Genomic DNA, 14325 nt, shown 5'->3' on the forward strand with positions numbered 1-14325 from the left:
TTTGTTTGTGTGTGTGAGTGTCTATGGCTTCCACTAGATATCAACAGTCTTTGTTCAATGTTTCAGGCTTGTTTCTTCCCAAACGAGGAAGAATTTAGAGTTTTAGTATTGGAAGTATTGGAGTTGGAAATCAGTCAGTAATTTTGCTTTTCTCTTGAACATACTTCTTTCCGTATGAAATATTATAGTTTAATTACATTTTAGGGTACCTGAGGATTCAATAGAAATGTATTTTGACTTGTTTTAACGAAGTTTAGCGGTAGCTTTTTGGATTCCTGTCTCTGCATGTTGAATGAGTGGATTACTCAAATCGATGGTGCCAACTAAACTGACTTTTTGGGATATAAAGAAGGATGTTATCTTACATAACGACCATACATGTTGTAGTTGGGACCCTTTGGATTGCAAATCAGAGAGAGAGAGAGAGAAAGAGAGAGAGACCAAAATAATGGTGTTCCAAAAAAGGTCCAGTTGCCAGAAATACAAATTCCATCTTGACACCGTTGCCCTAGAGCACACAAAAAACTATACATACCTTGGTCTAAACATCAGCGCCACAGTTAACTTCCACAAAGCTGTGAATGTTCTGAGAGACAAGGCAAGAAGGGCATTCTATGCCATCAAAATGAACATAAAATTTGACATACCAATTAAGATCTGGCTAAAAAAGACTTGAATCAGTTATATTTATTTTCCCTTTTGTACTTTAACCATTTGCACATTGTTACAACACTGTATATGTACATGGAACGTCTGTGAGTGTAATGTTCACTGCTCATTTTTGTTGTTTATTTCACTTCTGTATATTATCTACTTCACTTGCTTGGCAATGTTAACATGTTTCCCATGCCAATAAAGCCCTTGCATTGAATTGAATTTAGAGAGAGAGAGAGACACAGAGAGACACTGGGGGTTATTGTTATACCACTTTCTCACATATCCAGTCATGATGTGTTTTGCAATTTTCATCATTCCATGTCTTTACAGGGTCATATTGTCCATAGTATATCTCAACACAGTCCTCTTGCCCATTATCATCAGGCTGTCCTCCCGTCCAGTACCTAAACAACACAGAGAACCAGACAATCAGACACTCTGGTACAAACATCCTCCTCAATTATACAAATAGTCCTACATTTTAAAGACACACTCTGTAAGATCATCATACCATTATCAAGAATGGACCATCAACACATTTCCATTACCTTTTCATATGTAAATCTTACCTGGTTTCTATAATACATCTATAGTTCTCTTCCATGACATTCATGAGTGGAAACATACCTTTTTATGAACATGATTGGAAGCAATATATCTTTGTTGTTTTTAATCTCCATATCACAAGGTAAAATGGTCAAATCTCTCACCCTGTCGTCAGTGGGGTGCCGTCCACCCACTTCCAGGTCCCCTCAGTAACAGAGTCATTCAGACCAATCCAGGCTCTCAGGTGGAGGTTGAAGAGAAATGTCTGTTGTGAGAAAGATAAAAACTGTCACTTTTAATATATTTATAAAATACTGCACACATATTAGTTTACTGATGAAAAGTATCACTCTCACTCACTCACTCACTCACTCACTCACTCACTCACTCACTCACTCACTCACTCACTCACCTGTTCCTCTCTGCTGTTAATGATCACCAGGTCTGCTCCTCTCTCCAGACAGTCCTGTCTGCTCTCCTCCCAGGGTTTCTTCTCAGTAGAGAGGAAGTACAAACTGGAGTCAAAGTATCTCCATCCCTCCTGACAATGCTGCTCTGTTGAAGAGCAAAGTTGAACATGTTGAGAAACTTAGTCAGTATCTTTATACTCATAAACCCATTGATATATAATTACTGTTGATTTTACTTCTAATTTATCACAGTTATATCTCACCTATCACAAAAAGCTTTGCCTGAATATGGCCTTTCTCTTTAGTCAGGTTATTGTATCTGGTCTGTAGCTGGTCTCTCTCTTCAGTCAGGTTGTTGTATCTGGTCTGTAGTTGGTCTCTCTCTGCAGTTGCGTTGGTCTTATAAAGGGAAAAACTCTGTGACAAGTTGTTCCTTTTATCCTCAGAATCTTTGATGGCTCTGTTATCTATAAAGTATAAACATATAGTTACCAACTAAAACACCAGTTAAATAGGCTTAGTAACCTACACTTCTTACAATTAGGTGATAAGCAATGAACTTGGACACAAACTCACAGTAGACAGACAGGCCTATTATCCCAGCCAGTAGAACACACAGCAGCCCCAGACACACTGCAGCAACTAGGAAGGGTCTCTTCCCTGATCTATCAGGCTCTGTGGACACATACAAGAGACTGTTATGTTTTGTGTGTGTGTGTGTGTTTTACCTGAGTGCTGGTCTCCTGGTCCATTATTAGGAGCAGTGTCTGCTGTCTCTTCTCTCTTGGTGCTGGTCTCACCGTCTCTCAGGGTGTCTGCACTGACGTAGATATCCACAATCCTCTCCTCCATCTCACCTCTGTTAAACTTGACCTTCTTGTTCATATCTGGTTCAGCATAGATGACCTTTGACATCTTTAACAATGCCTGGGTCTTTCTTTCTATGTAGGTCTACTATACATTAAGTCTCTGCTTCTAGAACTAATGTGGTGGTCTTCCAACATGGCCTCCAGGAGGCGTCGTACGTCAACTGAAGTATCAACAAAATGACACTGGTAGTTGTGGCAATGCTAATATAAAAAATATAACAAGTTTGCATACTTGTGTGCAAGTGTGCATGTGAGAGATTATTACAGTGGTTATTGTTAAAATATTTTCTGCAGCACAATATAAATCATTCCATGTCTCTACATGGTCATCTTGTCCAGAGTATATCTCAACACAGTCCTCCTGTCCAGGGAATGGGACTTGCTATTTGTGATGATGGACAGGACACTATCATACCAGGAAGATATAGATCATAGAGGGGAAGTGGACAACAAAGGCTAGTTGTTAACATATATTAAATATCATATGTAACAGCCCCAAGATAATTCAGGGAGTTTCCAGAACTCCCCCTTCCTTTCACCTTTCTGCTGATCTGGACCCTCTGTTTACTCCCAAATATACATCAACATGTTCAGGAGGTCCAGGACTACAAACATGGGTCATTATAATGTCCAGACAATATATTTGACACTACAAACTGCTCCAAGTGGATATTGAGGGTGGGTAGTCTTAACCAGTGAGGATGAGATGACAACAGTAACCACCAGGGCTCTCCTCTAGAATGACCTTTTAGTTATATAGTAGACACTTTTATCCAGAGCGACTTACACGACCAATTAGGGTTAAGTGCCTTGCTCAAGGGCACATCAACAGATTTTTCACGTGGTCGGCTCGGGATTTCGATGCAGCACCCTTCGGTTACTGGCCAATCAATCTTAACCGCTAGACAGCCTGCCTCCCTCTCTCTTAATAAACCTGATTGGTCAAGGAGATTTTGAGTGACAGCTGGTTGAATTACAGAAAATATCCACTTCATTTCCCTCTTTTGGGACCCATATGGAGGAATAATAATCAAATTTGAGCATTTGATATTGTGCTTATATGTAATTTGACAACAGACTGACTTTCAAAGATTATTAGAACACACAGCAGCCCCAGACACACTGCAGCAACTCCAGAGGGTCTCTTCCACCACTGAACATGTACTGAATCACACATTATTAAAGATCTTTGGTATTGTGTTTTACTGTATCATCAATGATTGAGACAAATAAAGCTAGAGTACTACAGGATAAGCTCACTTGTTTAATATATTGTGTGTAATTTGTGTGTGTGTGTGTGTGTGTTCGTGCAATCTTACCTGAAGCAACAACTCCATCTCTTGGACTAGGTTTGAAGGCTCCTACGTTGGCATATAACTGGCCATCGATGTCTGTGTTCTTCATTGCATTAGATTTGTTGTCTTCAAATCCATCTGTGTTTTCATAGACTCCCTCTGACATCTTAACACACTTGTGCTCAAATACAGTAACTTCTACTTCTAACCTCAACTCTAATGTACGTCTGTAGCTGTGTCTTCTCCCTGCACTGTCCTGCGTCTGTGTGACTTTAGGTAGTGAAACTCTTTATCAGTCAACCAAAGTGTGAGTTCAACACAACACAATCAGCAAGCCACCACGTGACTAGCACCAGCCTTAGTTTGATAATATAATACACAATATGGATCTATATCATGCCATATGATGTATGTGTGATTTCACAGGGTCCCAATTTTGGATCTGCTAAAATAAATTGGGATCTTTTTATTAACTCACAAAAATTATAATTGATTGCCTTGAAAAACATGGTCTGGACTACTGAAATAATCTGAGGGACAGGCTTCCAGCAGTTCTGAGAGGTGCTACAGGATATCACACTTGAAAATAGTGGTGATAGATAGGCAAGGGTCCTTCTTTTTCAGATAGATTTACATTTCATAGGGCTTTTGGTTACCTTTTTAAAGTGCTTGGCGATGCCAAATGTCTTTCTGACATGCTCTAATCAAGCTCTCTTGACCTAGCAAAGGCTGTGGATCTAGTAGGTGCCCTTACATACACATTACAGGACTACAGAAGTGAGGGTTACTTTGGAGAACTATGGAAAGAGGTTGAAGAGATTGCAGAGCACTGCAAAATAAGTGTACAAACAGTGTGTAAACGACAGCCTAAAACAAGCTTAAGATATCATGACTCATTGATGATGAGCATTGTAGGACAGAAAAATAGTGACCAAAGTGATGGTGAGAGCTTTCAAAAGAGCTATCTTTTATCAGGTGTTGACAGTCTCACAGCTGAGCTGCAGAGGTGTTTTTCAAAGAAGAATTGCGAGATAATGCAAGGGTTCCTGTTTCCCTTTGCTCAGACCTTTGAGTCAGATTTAGAGGACATCAAACATGAGGTTCATCAAACCAAGTGGCTTCTTGATAGGAGAGAGAAAAGTGGACGGGACAGACCGTCTACTTTCCTTGACTTTGTTGTGTTTCTAGAACCTTATAAAGATGTCTTCCATGAGCTATTTCGACTTTGTACGATTTCTGTTGTTACACCAGTCAGCAGTGCTTCTTGCGAGAGAAGCTTCTCAGCTTTAAAACTGATTAAAACCCACCTTAGACAACAATGGTTGATGACAGGTTAAGTCACCTGGAATTCTCAGTGTTGAGTCAAGGAGGGCAGGCTCGCCCAACATGGATGAGTTTGTGAACATTTAGCCAGTTCTCACCAGAACCGCAGAATTATGCTGTTTTAAATCTACCTAGGATAATTTGGCACTTAGGCGGTCCCTCTGGTCATGATTAAAACCTTCACTGTGTACTAGCTAGTACGCTGACATTCCAAAATGATAAATCCAAAGGGTATCATGTCACACAGATTAAATTTGGTCTTGATCAGGCCAATTCCAAAACTTTTCTTTGCTATTATTTAACATAATATATATGAGCATAAATATGATACTGTAAGTTTCTAATATTGATGGGCACCAAAATTATTTACATTTTTCAAGTCCATTTCTGCTTGATACCTGGTATGTCAAATTGCAGTGTGTTTTTTTGTAATTGTACTTTTTTGTATATAAACTATGCAATTTATGTAACACAAAAACACTATCTTATTTCCTCAAGCTTTATTTTCTGAAAATATTTTTTATGTTTAACCTGTCTGGCTCCGGGGTTCCGCTAGCGGAACTCCTCCCACATTCCACTGAAAAGGCAGAGCGCGAAAATCAAAACATATTTTTGAGAAATATTTTACTTTCACACATTAACAAGTCCAATACAGCAAATGAAAGATAAACATCTTTTGAATCCAGTCAACATGTCCGATTTTTAAAATGTTTTACAGCGAAAACACCACGTATATTTATGTTAGTTCACCACCAAATACAAAAAAGCACAGACATTTCTTTCACAGCACAGGTAGCTTGCAGAAAACCAACCAAACTAACCAAGAACCAACCGAACTAACCAAGAAACAACTTTATCAGATGACAGTCTTATAACATGTTACACAATAAATCTATGTTTTGTTCGAAAAATGTGCATATTTGAGCTATAAATCAGTTTTACATTGCAGCTACCATCACAGCTACCGTCAAAAATAGCACCGAAGCAGCCAGAGTAATTATAGAGACCAACGTGGAATACCTAAATACTCATCATAAAACATTTCTGAAAAATGCATGGTGTACAGCAAATGAAAGACAAGCATCTTGTGAATCCAGCCAATATTTCCGATTTTTTAAGTGTTTTACAGCAAAAACACAATATAGCATTATATTAGCTTACCACAATAGCCAGAAACACAAGCCATTTACCAGCAGCAAAAGTTAGCGATCGTAACAAACCAGCAAAAGATATATCATTTTTGACTAACCTTGATAAGCTTCATCAGATGACAGTCCTATAACATCAGGTTATACATACACTTATGTATGTACACATTCACTCACGTTTGTTCGAAAATGTGCATATTTAGAGCTGAAATCAGTGGTTATACATTGTGCTAACGTAGCATCTTTTTCCCCGAATGTGCGGATATTTTTCTAAAACTCACCTATTCTGACCAAATAACTATTCATAAACATGACAAAAAAATACATGTTGTATAGGAAATGATAGATACACTAGTTCTTAATGCAATCGCCGTGTTAGAATTCTAAAAATAACTTCATTACGACATCCAGCTTATGTTATAGCGAGAGCGTGCCCAAAATCTGGGCGCTACCTAATAGTACACATGTTCGACAGATATATGAAATAGCATCATAAAATGGGTCCTACTTTTGATGATCTTCCATCAGAATGTTGTACAAGGGGTCCTTTGTCGTGAACAATCGTTGTTTGGTTTTAGAACGTCCTCTTCTCCAGTCAATTAGCACGGAAAGCTAGTGTAACGGAGGTGAAATGGCTAGCTAGTTAGCGGGTACGCGCTAGTAGCGTTTCAATCAGTTACGTCACTTGCTCTGAAACCTACTAGTAGTGTTGCCCCTTGCTCTGCAAGGGCCGCGGCTTTTGTGGAGCGATGGGTAACGACGCTTCGTGGGTGACTGTTGTTGATGTGTGCAGAAGGTCCCTGGTTCGCGCCCGTGTACCCGGGCGAGGGGACGGTCTAAAATTATACTGTTACACTAGCCAAGTGGCGCGAAGCTCTCCTTCCTGAACAAAGGCACACAACGCAACACGCCTAACGTCCCGAAAAAAATTCAATCATCTAATAAAACTATATTGAATAAACATACTTTACGATGATATTGTCACATTTATCAAATAAAATCAAAGCCGGAGATATTAGTCGTCTATAACGACAGCTTTACAGAAGGCAATACCAGGTCCCTTCTCGCGCGTTCCAGGAAACAGGAAATGGGTGTCACGTCATGCCAAGAGCTTTTATTCCACCTCAGATCAAGATAAACACTCCATTTCTTCTCTCACTCCCTATTGACATCTAGTGGAAGGTGTATAATATATATCAAGCCCATTTATAGGCAGGCCCTAGAACAGAGCATCGATTTCAGATTTTCCACTTCCTGTCAGGAAGCTTGCTGCAAAATGAGTTCTGTTTTACTCACAGATATAATTCAAACGGTTTTAGAAACTAGAAAGTGTTTTCTATCCAATAGTAATAATAATATGCATATTGTACGAGCAAGAATTGAGTACGAGGCCGTTTAAATTGGGCACGATTTTCCCCCAAAGTGAAAACAGCGCCCTCTGTCCTCAACAGGTTAACACATATGTAGACACATATTATATACAGTATTCATGAAAACAGAGTGACCCAAGTCATTCCAGTATGTGTGTGTGTGTGTGTGTGTGTGTGTGTGTGTGTGTGTGTGTGTGTGTGTGTGTGTGTGTGTGTGTGTGTGTGTGTGTGTGTGTGTGTGTGTGTGTGTGTGTGTGTGTGTGTGTGTGTGTGTGTGTGTGTGTGTGTGTGAGAGAGAGAGAGAGAGAGAGAGAGAGAGAGAGAGAAAAGAAATTGAGCTGCAGTTCCGAGGTAGAGACACAGACTATTCAAAGTATGTTAAAGAATTCTAGTGAAGAAACCCTTTTGGACCACACTATCTGCCATACTGAAGAACTCTGGGTTAAGTGAATTATCACTTCCACCTCTAATCATCAATCATAGGATTCATTCAAGCTCCTTAAATGCCAGGTTAAGGTTACACACTAGCCTTGGCCTCCCCCTGGCCACCCTATTTATAAAACACTGTACAGTAATGATGACACCTGCATAGTTTCATCTGGGTAACAGAATGACATTTATCTTTGTCAGGTTGTTGTTGTTGTTGTTGGTGTTGTGGTTGTGGTTTGTATCAAACTCTGATGAAGTCTGATGATGACACCTTCAAGAAGGCCTCAAACTTTAGTGTGGGTTCTTAGGGGGAAAACATCAGAAAAATATACTTGTTAGTGGGAAACAGCTAGTCCCATATATGTTTGAGCTGTCATTGTTTGGCGTGACAACAATATATGAGTTATCAAGACAGTACAAACAGATCTGGGACTCAGGCTAGGAAAGAGCTAAACAGCAGTCAGAGGTTATGAGTGAAGTCCCCCTGATGACTGACTGATGACTGGTATCATTACATATTTACCTAATGTGATATTTTTATAAAATATTTTAATGGATAATGTTCTATTTCATTCTATTGAACTTATAATACTTGGTTCTGCCACAACATTTTTTAAATAAAACCTGTCACTGAGAAACAGCTAGAACTCATCCAGTGATGTCATTACCAGTCACACAACCTGAGAGACTGTGACCATGACAACTGACCAACCGTTGTAGTGGTTGACTTGGGGTCGAGGGGAGCGTCAGAAAGACAAAACGGGGGAGAGTTAACTCTTTCTCAGCAGCTTCACTTTTAGTGTAAAATGGGCCTGTGGTGAACCAAGGTAGAGCTGTGTACATTATCATGCATGTGCGTGCGTGTGTGTGCGTGTGTGTGTGTGTGTACATTTGCAGCAGAAGAGGCTGGTGGGAGGAGCTATAGGAAGACGGGCTCATTGTAATGGCTGGAATGGAATTTGTGGAACGCTATCAAACACATTAAACATATGGAAACCACATGTTTGACTCCGTTCCATGAATTCCATTCCAACCATTACAATGAGCCCATCCTCCTATTTCTCCTCCCACCAGCCACCACTGATGTTCAGACATGAAGGTCTGTATGACTTTGTACACGTATGTGGTGCTTCAGTGTGGGAACATGGTTTGTAGTCATGTCAGCTTGTGAAGTCAGATCTATGATCAGGTATAAGTAGATCTTATCAGACGGTCTGCAAACACAAGTCCTGAAGCTGAACAATACAGAACTACCTCTGTTGCAGTGGTGACCCGTCATTCATAACTGGACTATTTTGTTCATGTTATTTTGGCATTCATTCATGTTGCATATCAGTTTGCAAACAATGTAAAAAAGGAAATAATTGAGTTAATAAAGCCGCATACAAACATGGTTTCTTGAGTAAGTAGCATCATCAATGAGACACAATCAAACATGGACTATAGTGATTGATATAGGGGTGAACCCTAACTTCAGCTTTAGTCACATTTTCACATAGTCTCCCATTATCATCAATGTATGACTAAGTTAAAATGTGACTTAAGTGGAAGACAGGATTCACCCCATAATGAGTGATCCCAAGTATGAAGAATCTCTTTTGTATCATCTGTAAATGAAAAAATAAGAATAGCTGCACTTTTAAAGTGCTGGTTTCTCACCCACATCTCTCTTCCTGTTGAGGGGGACATGCATGTTGTTGTTAACCATACAAGTTTTCACAGCAACAGGAAGTAGACAGTGGCCAGTTAAGTAGGACTATATGAACATATAAATAACTTTCAGCAGTTAGTATTCATCCTAAAATACACCTTAGGAGACTCCAACATTTCAGAACATTTAACCTGGAACACATAGCATGTAGCATGTCATGTATCAGTTTCCTTTCCCTTGTGAAGTAATACCCCGTCGTTTGGAAGATAAGTTGTATTCTGTTTTTAGAATATTAATAATCTGTTTGATCCAGTTTATTATTTTAATCAGTTGCGTTTGAAAGACTTGTGTTTGGGGCATTGGACATCGGCCAACCTCATTGTCTTAAGATGAACAGTTTGTGTGGCAAGTGGAAGGAGAATAACCATTGTTTTAGACTTCCATGTGTGTGTCTCTATGACTACGGTGTATTTACCAGTGTTCTGAGATTCAGGTTGTTTATTTACGCTCCTGTTCACAGTATCCTGTCCATGGCTCTTCCTGTCCACATGCGCATAAATCTCCTCAGACTGCTCCATATAAAGGCTAATTCTAATTGCTGCCTTAAAATATACTGTGGTACTTTATGTATCTACACACAGTACAACAGACAGTATATTATGTTTTATATCCTGTTAAACAGCTGCTTTAGTTTAACAGTCTGTTGTGTCTGAGAACGTACGGTGTTACATGTGTAGGGAGGACTTCACACCTTAACCAGTGGTTTGAGCAGACAGCAACCTCCAGGAAGAGACACAACAGCAGATAGACACCATGATGAGTGTGTGGATATGTAGCAGACAGCAACCTCCAGGAAGAGACACAACAGCAGATAGACACCATGATGAGTGTGTGGATATGTAGCAGACAGCAACCTCCAGGAAGAGACACATAGCAGATAGACACCATGATGAGTGTGTGGATATGTAGCAGACAGCAACCTCCAGGAAGAGACACAACAGCAGATAGACACCATGATGAGTGTGTGGATATGTAGCAGACAGCAACCTCCAGGAAGAGACACAACAGCAGATAGACACCATGATGAGTGTGTGGATATGTAGCAGACAGCAACCTCCAGGAAGAGACACAACAGCAGATAGACACCATGATGAGTGTGTGGGTATGTAGCAGACAGCAACCTCCAGGAAGAGACACAACAGCAGATAGACACCATGATGAGTGTGTGGGTATGTAGCAGACAGCAACCTCCAGGAAGAGACACAACAGCAGATAGACACCATGATGAGTGTGTGGGTATGTAGCAGACAGCAACCCCCAGGAAGAGACACAACAGCAGATAGACACCATGATGAGCGTGTGGGTATTTAGCAGACAGGTCCACTGGTGCATCGTGCTTGGTGTTGCTATTGGTAACCTACACATTGTCCCTTATACAGTGAAGGTGTTGAGTCATTATACCCTTTCATTAGCATATTTTTGTATGTGTGTGTGTTTCCTCTTACAACTGTTCTGCCCTCTGTGTGTGTCCAGGTCACACTGTTTTAAGTATCAAATCACATTCAATCAGGAAGCTGGTCGACCTTGTTAAAGGACTTAAAGGACATTCATCCTTTTTTTATTAATCTGTGACTTTGTTAATCTTAATATTAAAGTGATAAGCATTGGTTAATAATTGGTCCCACTTTGTTTTACTAAACATAAGTCTATTGCAATTTACATAACACGATTCTAATAAAAATATTGAAGAATCACTTTCCAGAGTACAAAATGTCTACATACTCTCCTCTAAATCTAAACACAACAATATTTTTTATCTCTTCCTAATTCTCTTAATTTTCTATTTCTCCTCAATGTCTCTCTCTGACACTAAGGCTCTATCTCAATTAGTCTTTCCTAGATTCCTCTCCTCCTATCTCCTCCTCAACCCTCTTAGAGAATGTCCAAGGTCCCTCCCCTAGGATTCTATTCTCCAATGTGTTTGGCGAAGGAGTCAAAGAGAGAGGATGTGAGGAGGAATTGAGTAAGGTCTAATTGAAAAAGAGCCCGTAGACAACTCTGTAATCCAACTTGTTCTCCTCTATGGTGAGTTCATCTCTCACCTTAACCACCAGGTGGAATCATCACTTAACCATTCAGCACTGTATCCAACCATCAATATGAAAGAGAGAGAGAGAGAGAGAGAGAGAGGGAGAGAGAGAGAACCATTTGCACATCATTACAACACTGTATATATACATGATACAACATTTGTAATGTCTTAATTATTTTGGAACTGTTGTGAGAGTAATGTTTACTGTTCATTTTTATAGTTTATTTCACTTTTGTATATTATCTGCTTCACTTGCTTTGGCAATGTTAACTTATGTTTCCCATGCTAATAAAACCTTTGAGTTGAATTGAATTGAGAGAGAGAGTTGAGAGAATTGAGAGAGAGAGTGTTATTGTTATTGTTACACCACTTTCTCACAGATCCAGTTATGATTTGTGCCACATTTGTCATCATTCCATGTCTTTACAGGGTCATCTTGTCCATAGTATATCTCAGCACAGTCTTCCTGCCCACTATCATCAGGCTGTCCTGCCCTCCAGTACCTAAACAACACAGAGAACAAGACAGTCAGACACTCTGGTACAAACATCCTCCTCGATTATAGACATATTCCTATGTTTTCTAAGCTTTAAAGCAACACTCTGTAAAATGATCATAACATTTTCAAGAATGGGCAATATACAATGATATGTATTTTTTATATAATGACATTTTAATCTAAATGTATTACTTGTTTTCTATGATAAATCTATAATTCTTATGGAATGACATCCATGAGTTGAAACATACATTTATATGAACATGAATGGAAGCAATACATCTTTCTTTTTTTTCTCCATATCTCAAGGTAAAATGGTCAAATCTCTCACCCTGTGGTCAGTGGGGTGCCGTCCACCCACTTCCAGGTCCCCTCAGTAACAGAGTCATTCAGACCAATCCAGGCTCTCATTTGGAGGTTGAAGAGAAATGTCTGTTGTTGAGAAAGATTTACAAAATGTCACATTTAATACATTTATAAAATACGGCACATATTAGTGTACTGATGAAAAGTATTCTCTCTCTCTCTCTCGCTCTCTCTCTCTCTCTCTCACCTGTTCCTCTCTGCTGTTTATGATCACCAGGTCTGCTCCTCTCTCCAGACAGTCCTCTCTGCTCTCCTTCCAGGTTTTCGTCTCAATAGACAGGAAGTACCAACTGGATTCAAACTTCTGCCAGCCTTCAGGGCAGGTTTGTTCTACAAGATGAAAACATGAAATTCCTTCAATTTATCATACTGAACACTTAATGAAATAATACAGACACATTATAAGGTGTGTGGGATGAATTAACATTTATTACTCTAGATTTACTCACTGAGATTGGTAAACCTCCCGTTAAGAAAATCTCTCTCAGTCTGTAGCTGGACTCTCTCTTTAGTCAGGGTGTTGCAACTGGACTGTAGCTGGTCTCTCTCTTTTGTCAGTGAGTTGTAACTGGACTGTAGCTGGTCTCTCTCTTCAGTCAGGGCGTTGTAACTGGTCTGTAGCTGTTCTCTCTCTTCAGTCAGGGCGTTGTAACTGGTCTGTAGCTGGCCTCTCTCTGTTGAGTTGTGATGACCAATGACTACATCTGTAAAACGGAAAAGTTATTCTAACATGTAACTACCACACCGTTGATAATTAAGTAGACTACTTAAATCTCAGTGACAACACACTAAACTTACATTGTACTGACAGGCCTATGATCCCGGCCAGTAGGAGATCACACAGCAGCCCCAGACACACTGCAGCAACTCCAGAGGGTCTCTTCCACCACTGAACATGTACTGAATCACAAATGATTAAAGTAAGATCTTTGGTAATGTGTTTTACTGTATCATACAGGATTGGGACAAATAAAGCTGTAGCACTACAGGGTAATATCACCTGTTCAATGTGTGTCTGTAATTGTGTGTGCGTGAATGCAATCTTACCTGAAGAAACAACTCCATTTCTTGGACTGGGCTTGAAGGCTCCTACGTTGCCATATAATTGGCCATCAATGTCTGTGTTCTTCATCGCATCAGGCTCATCGTCTCTAAATCCATCTGTGATTTCATAGACTCCCTCTGACATCTTAATTTAACACACTTGTGATCAAATACTGTAACTTCTACTTCTTTCTCTAATATACGTCTGTACCAGTGTCTCACTGCACTGTCCTGTGTCTGTTTGATTTATGGTAGTGGAACTCTGTCAGTCAACCACAGTGGATGAGAAACAGTGGTCAACACGTGACTTTCACTAGCCTTAGTTTCTAATCTAAATATGTTTGTTTCCCACAGTGCTCATCAGTTTTAAACATACAATTAAACTGAAGTGATAATATAATACATGATAAGCCTCCCACCAGCATTAGTTTGATAATATAATAAATGATATGACTCCCACCAGTCTTAGTTTGATAATATAATACATGATATGACTCCCACCAGTCTTAGTTTGATAATATAATACATGATATGACTCCCACCAGCCTTAGTTTGATAATATAATACATGATATGACTCCCACCAGTCTTAGTTTGATAATATAATACATATGACTCCCACCAGCC

General features: G+C 39.6%; 2 protein-coding genes across 2 annotated transcripts in view; both read right to left on the bottom strand.

The window, feature by feature from the left end:
* Positions 1-672: 672 nt before the first annotated feature.
* Positions 673-4048, bottom strand: LOC139579353 (CD209 antigen-like protein E). Its single transcript, XM_071407927.1, has 6 exons — positions 3802-4048; positions 2190-2288; positions 1877-2080; positions 1616-1758; positions 1368-1468; positions 673-1061 (listed from the first exon to the last, which is right to left on the bottom strand). Exons 1-6 carry the CDS (start codon positions 3941-3943, stop codon positions 920-922), a joined length of 831 nt encoding a protein of 276 aa, XP_071264028.1. The 5' UTR covers positions 3944-4048; the 3' UTR covers positions 673-919.
* A 7295-nt stretch (positions 4049-11343) lies between these two features.
* Positions 11344-14325, bottom strand: part of LOC139579332 (C-type lectin domain family 4 member M-like) — a 403007-nt gene continuing 400025 nt past the window's right edge. Inside the window, exons 4-6 of the mRNA XM_071407896.1 lie at positions 12843-12967; positions 12621-12721; positions 11344-12293 (exon numbers count right to left, since the gene is read on the bottom strand). Of these exons, the coding sequence (XP_071263997.1) occupies positions 12152-12293; positions 12621-12721; positions 12843-12967 (368 nt within the window). The 3' untranslated portion in view covers positions 11344-12151. The remainder of the gene's footprint in view (positions 12294-12620; positions 12722-12842; positions 12968-14325) is intronic.

The sequence above is a fragment of the Salvelinus alpinus genome, chromosome 6, assembly GCF_045679555.1.
Source record: "Salvelinus alpinus chromosome 6, SLU_Salpinus.1, whole genome shotgun sequence".
Lineage (NCBI taxonomy): Eukaryota > Metazoa > Chordata > Actinopteri > Salmoniformes > Salmonidae > Salvelinus > Salvelinus alpinus.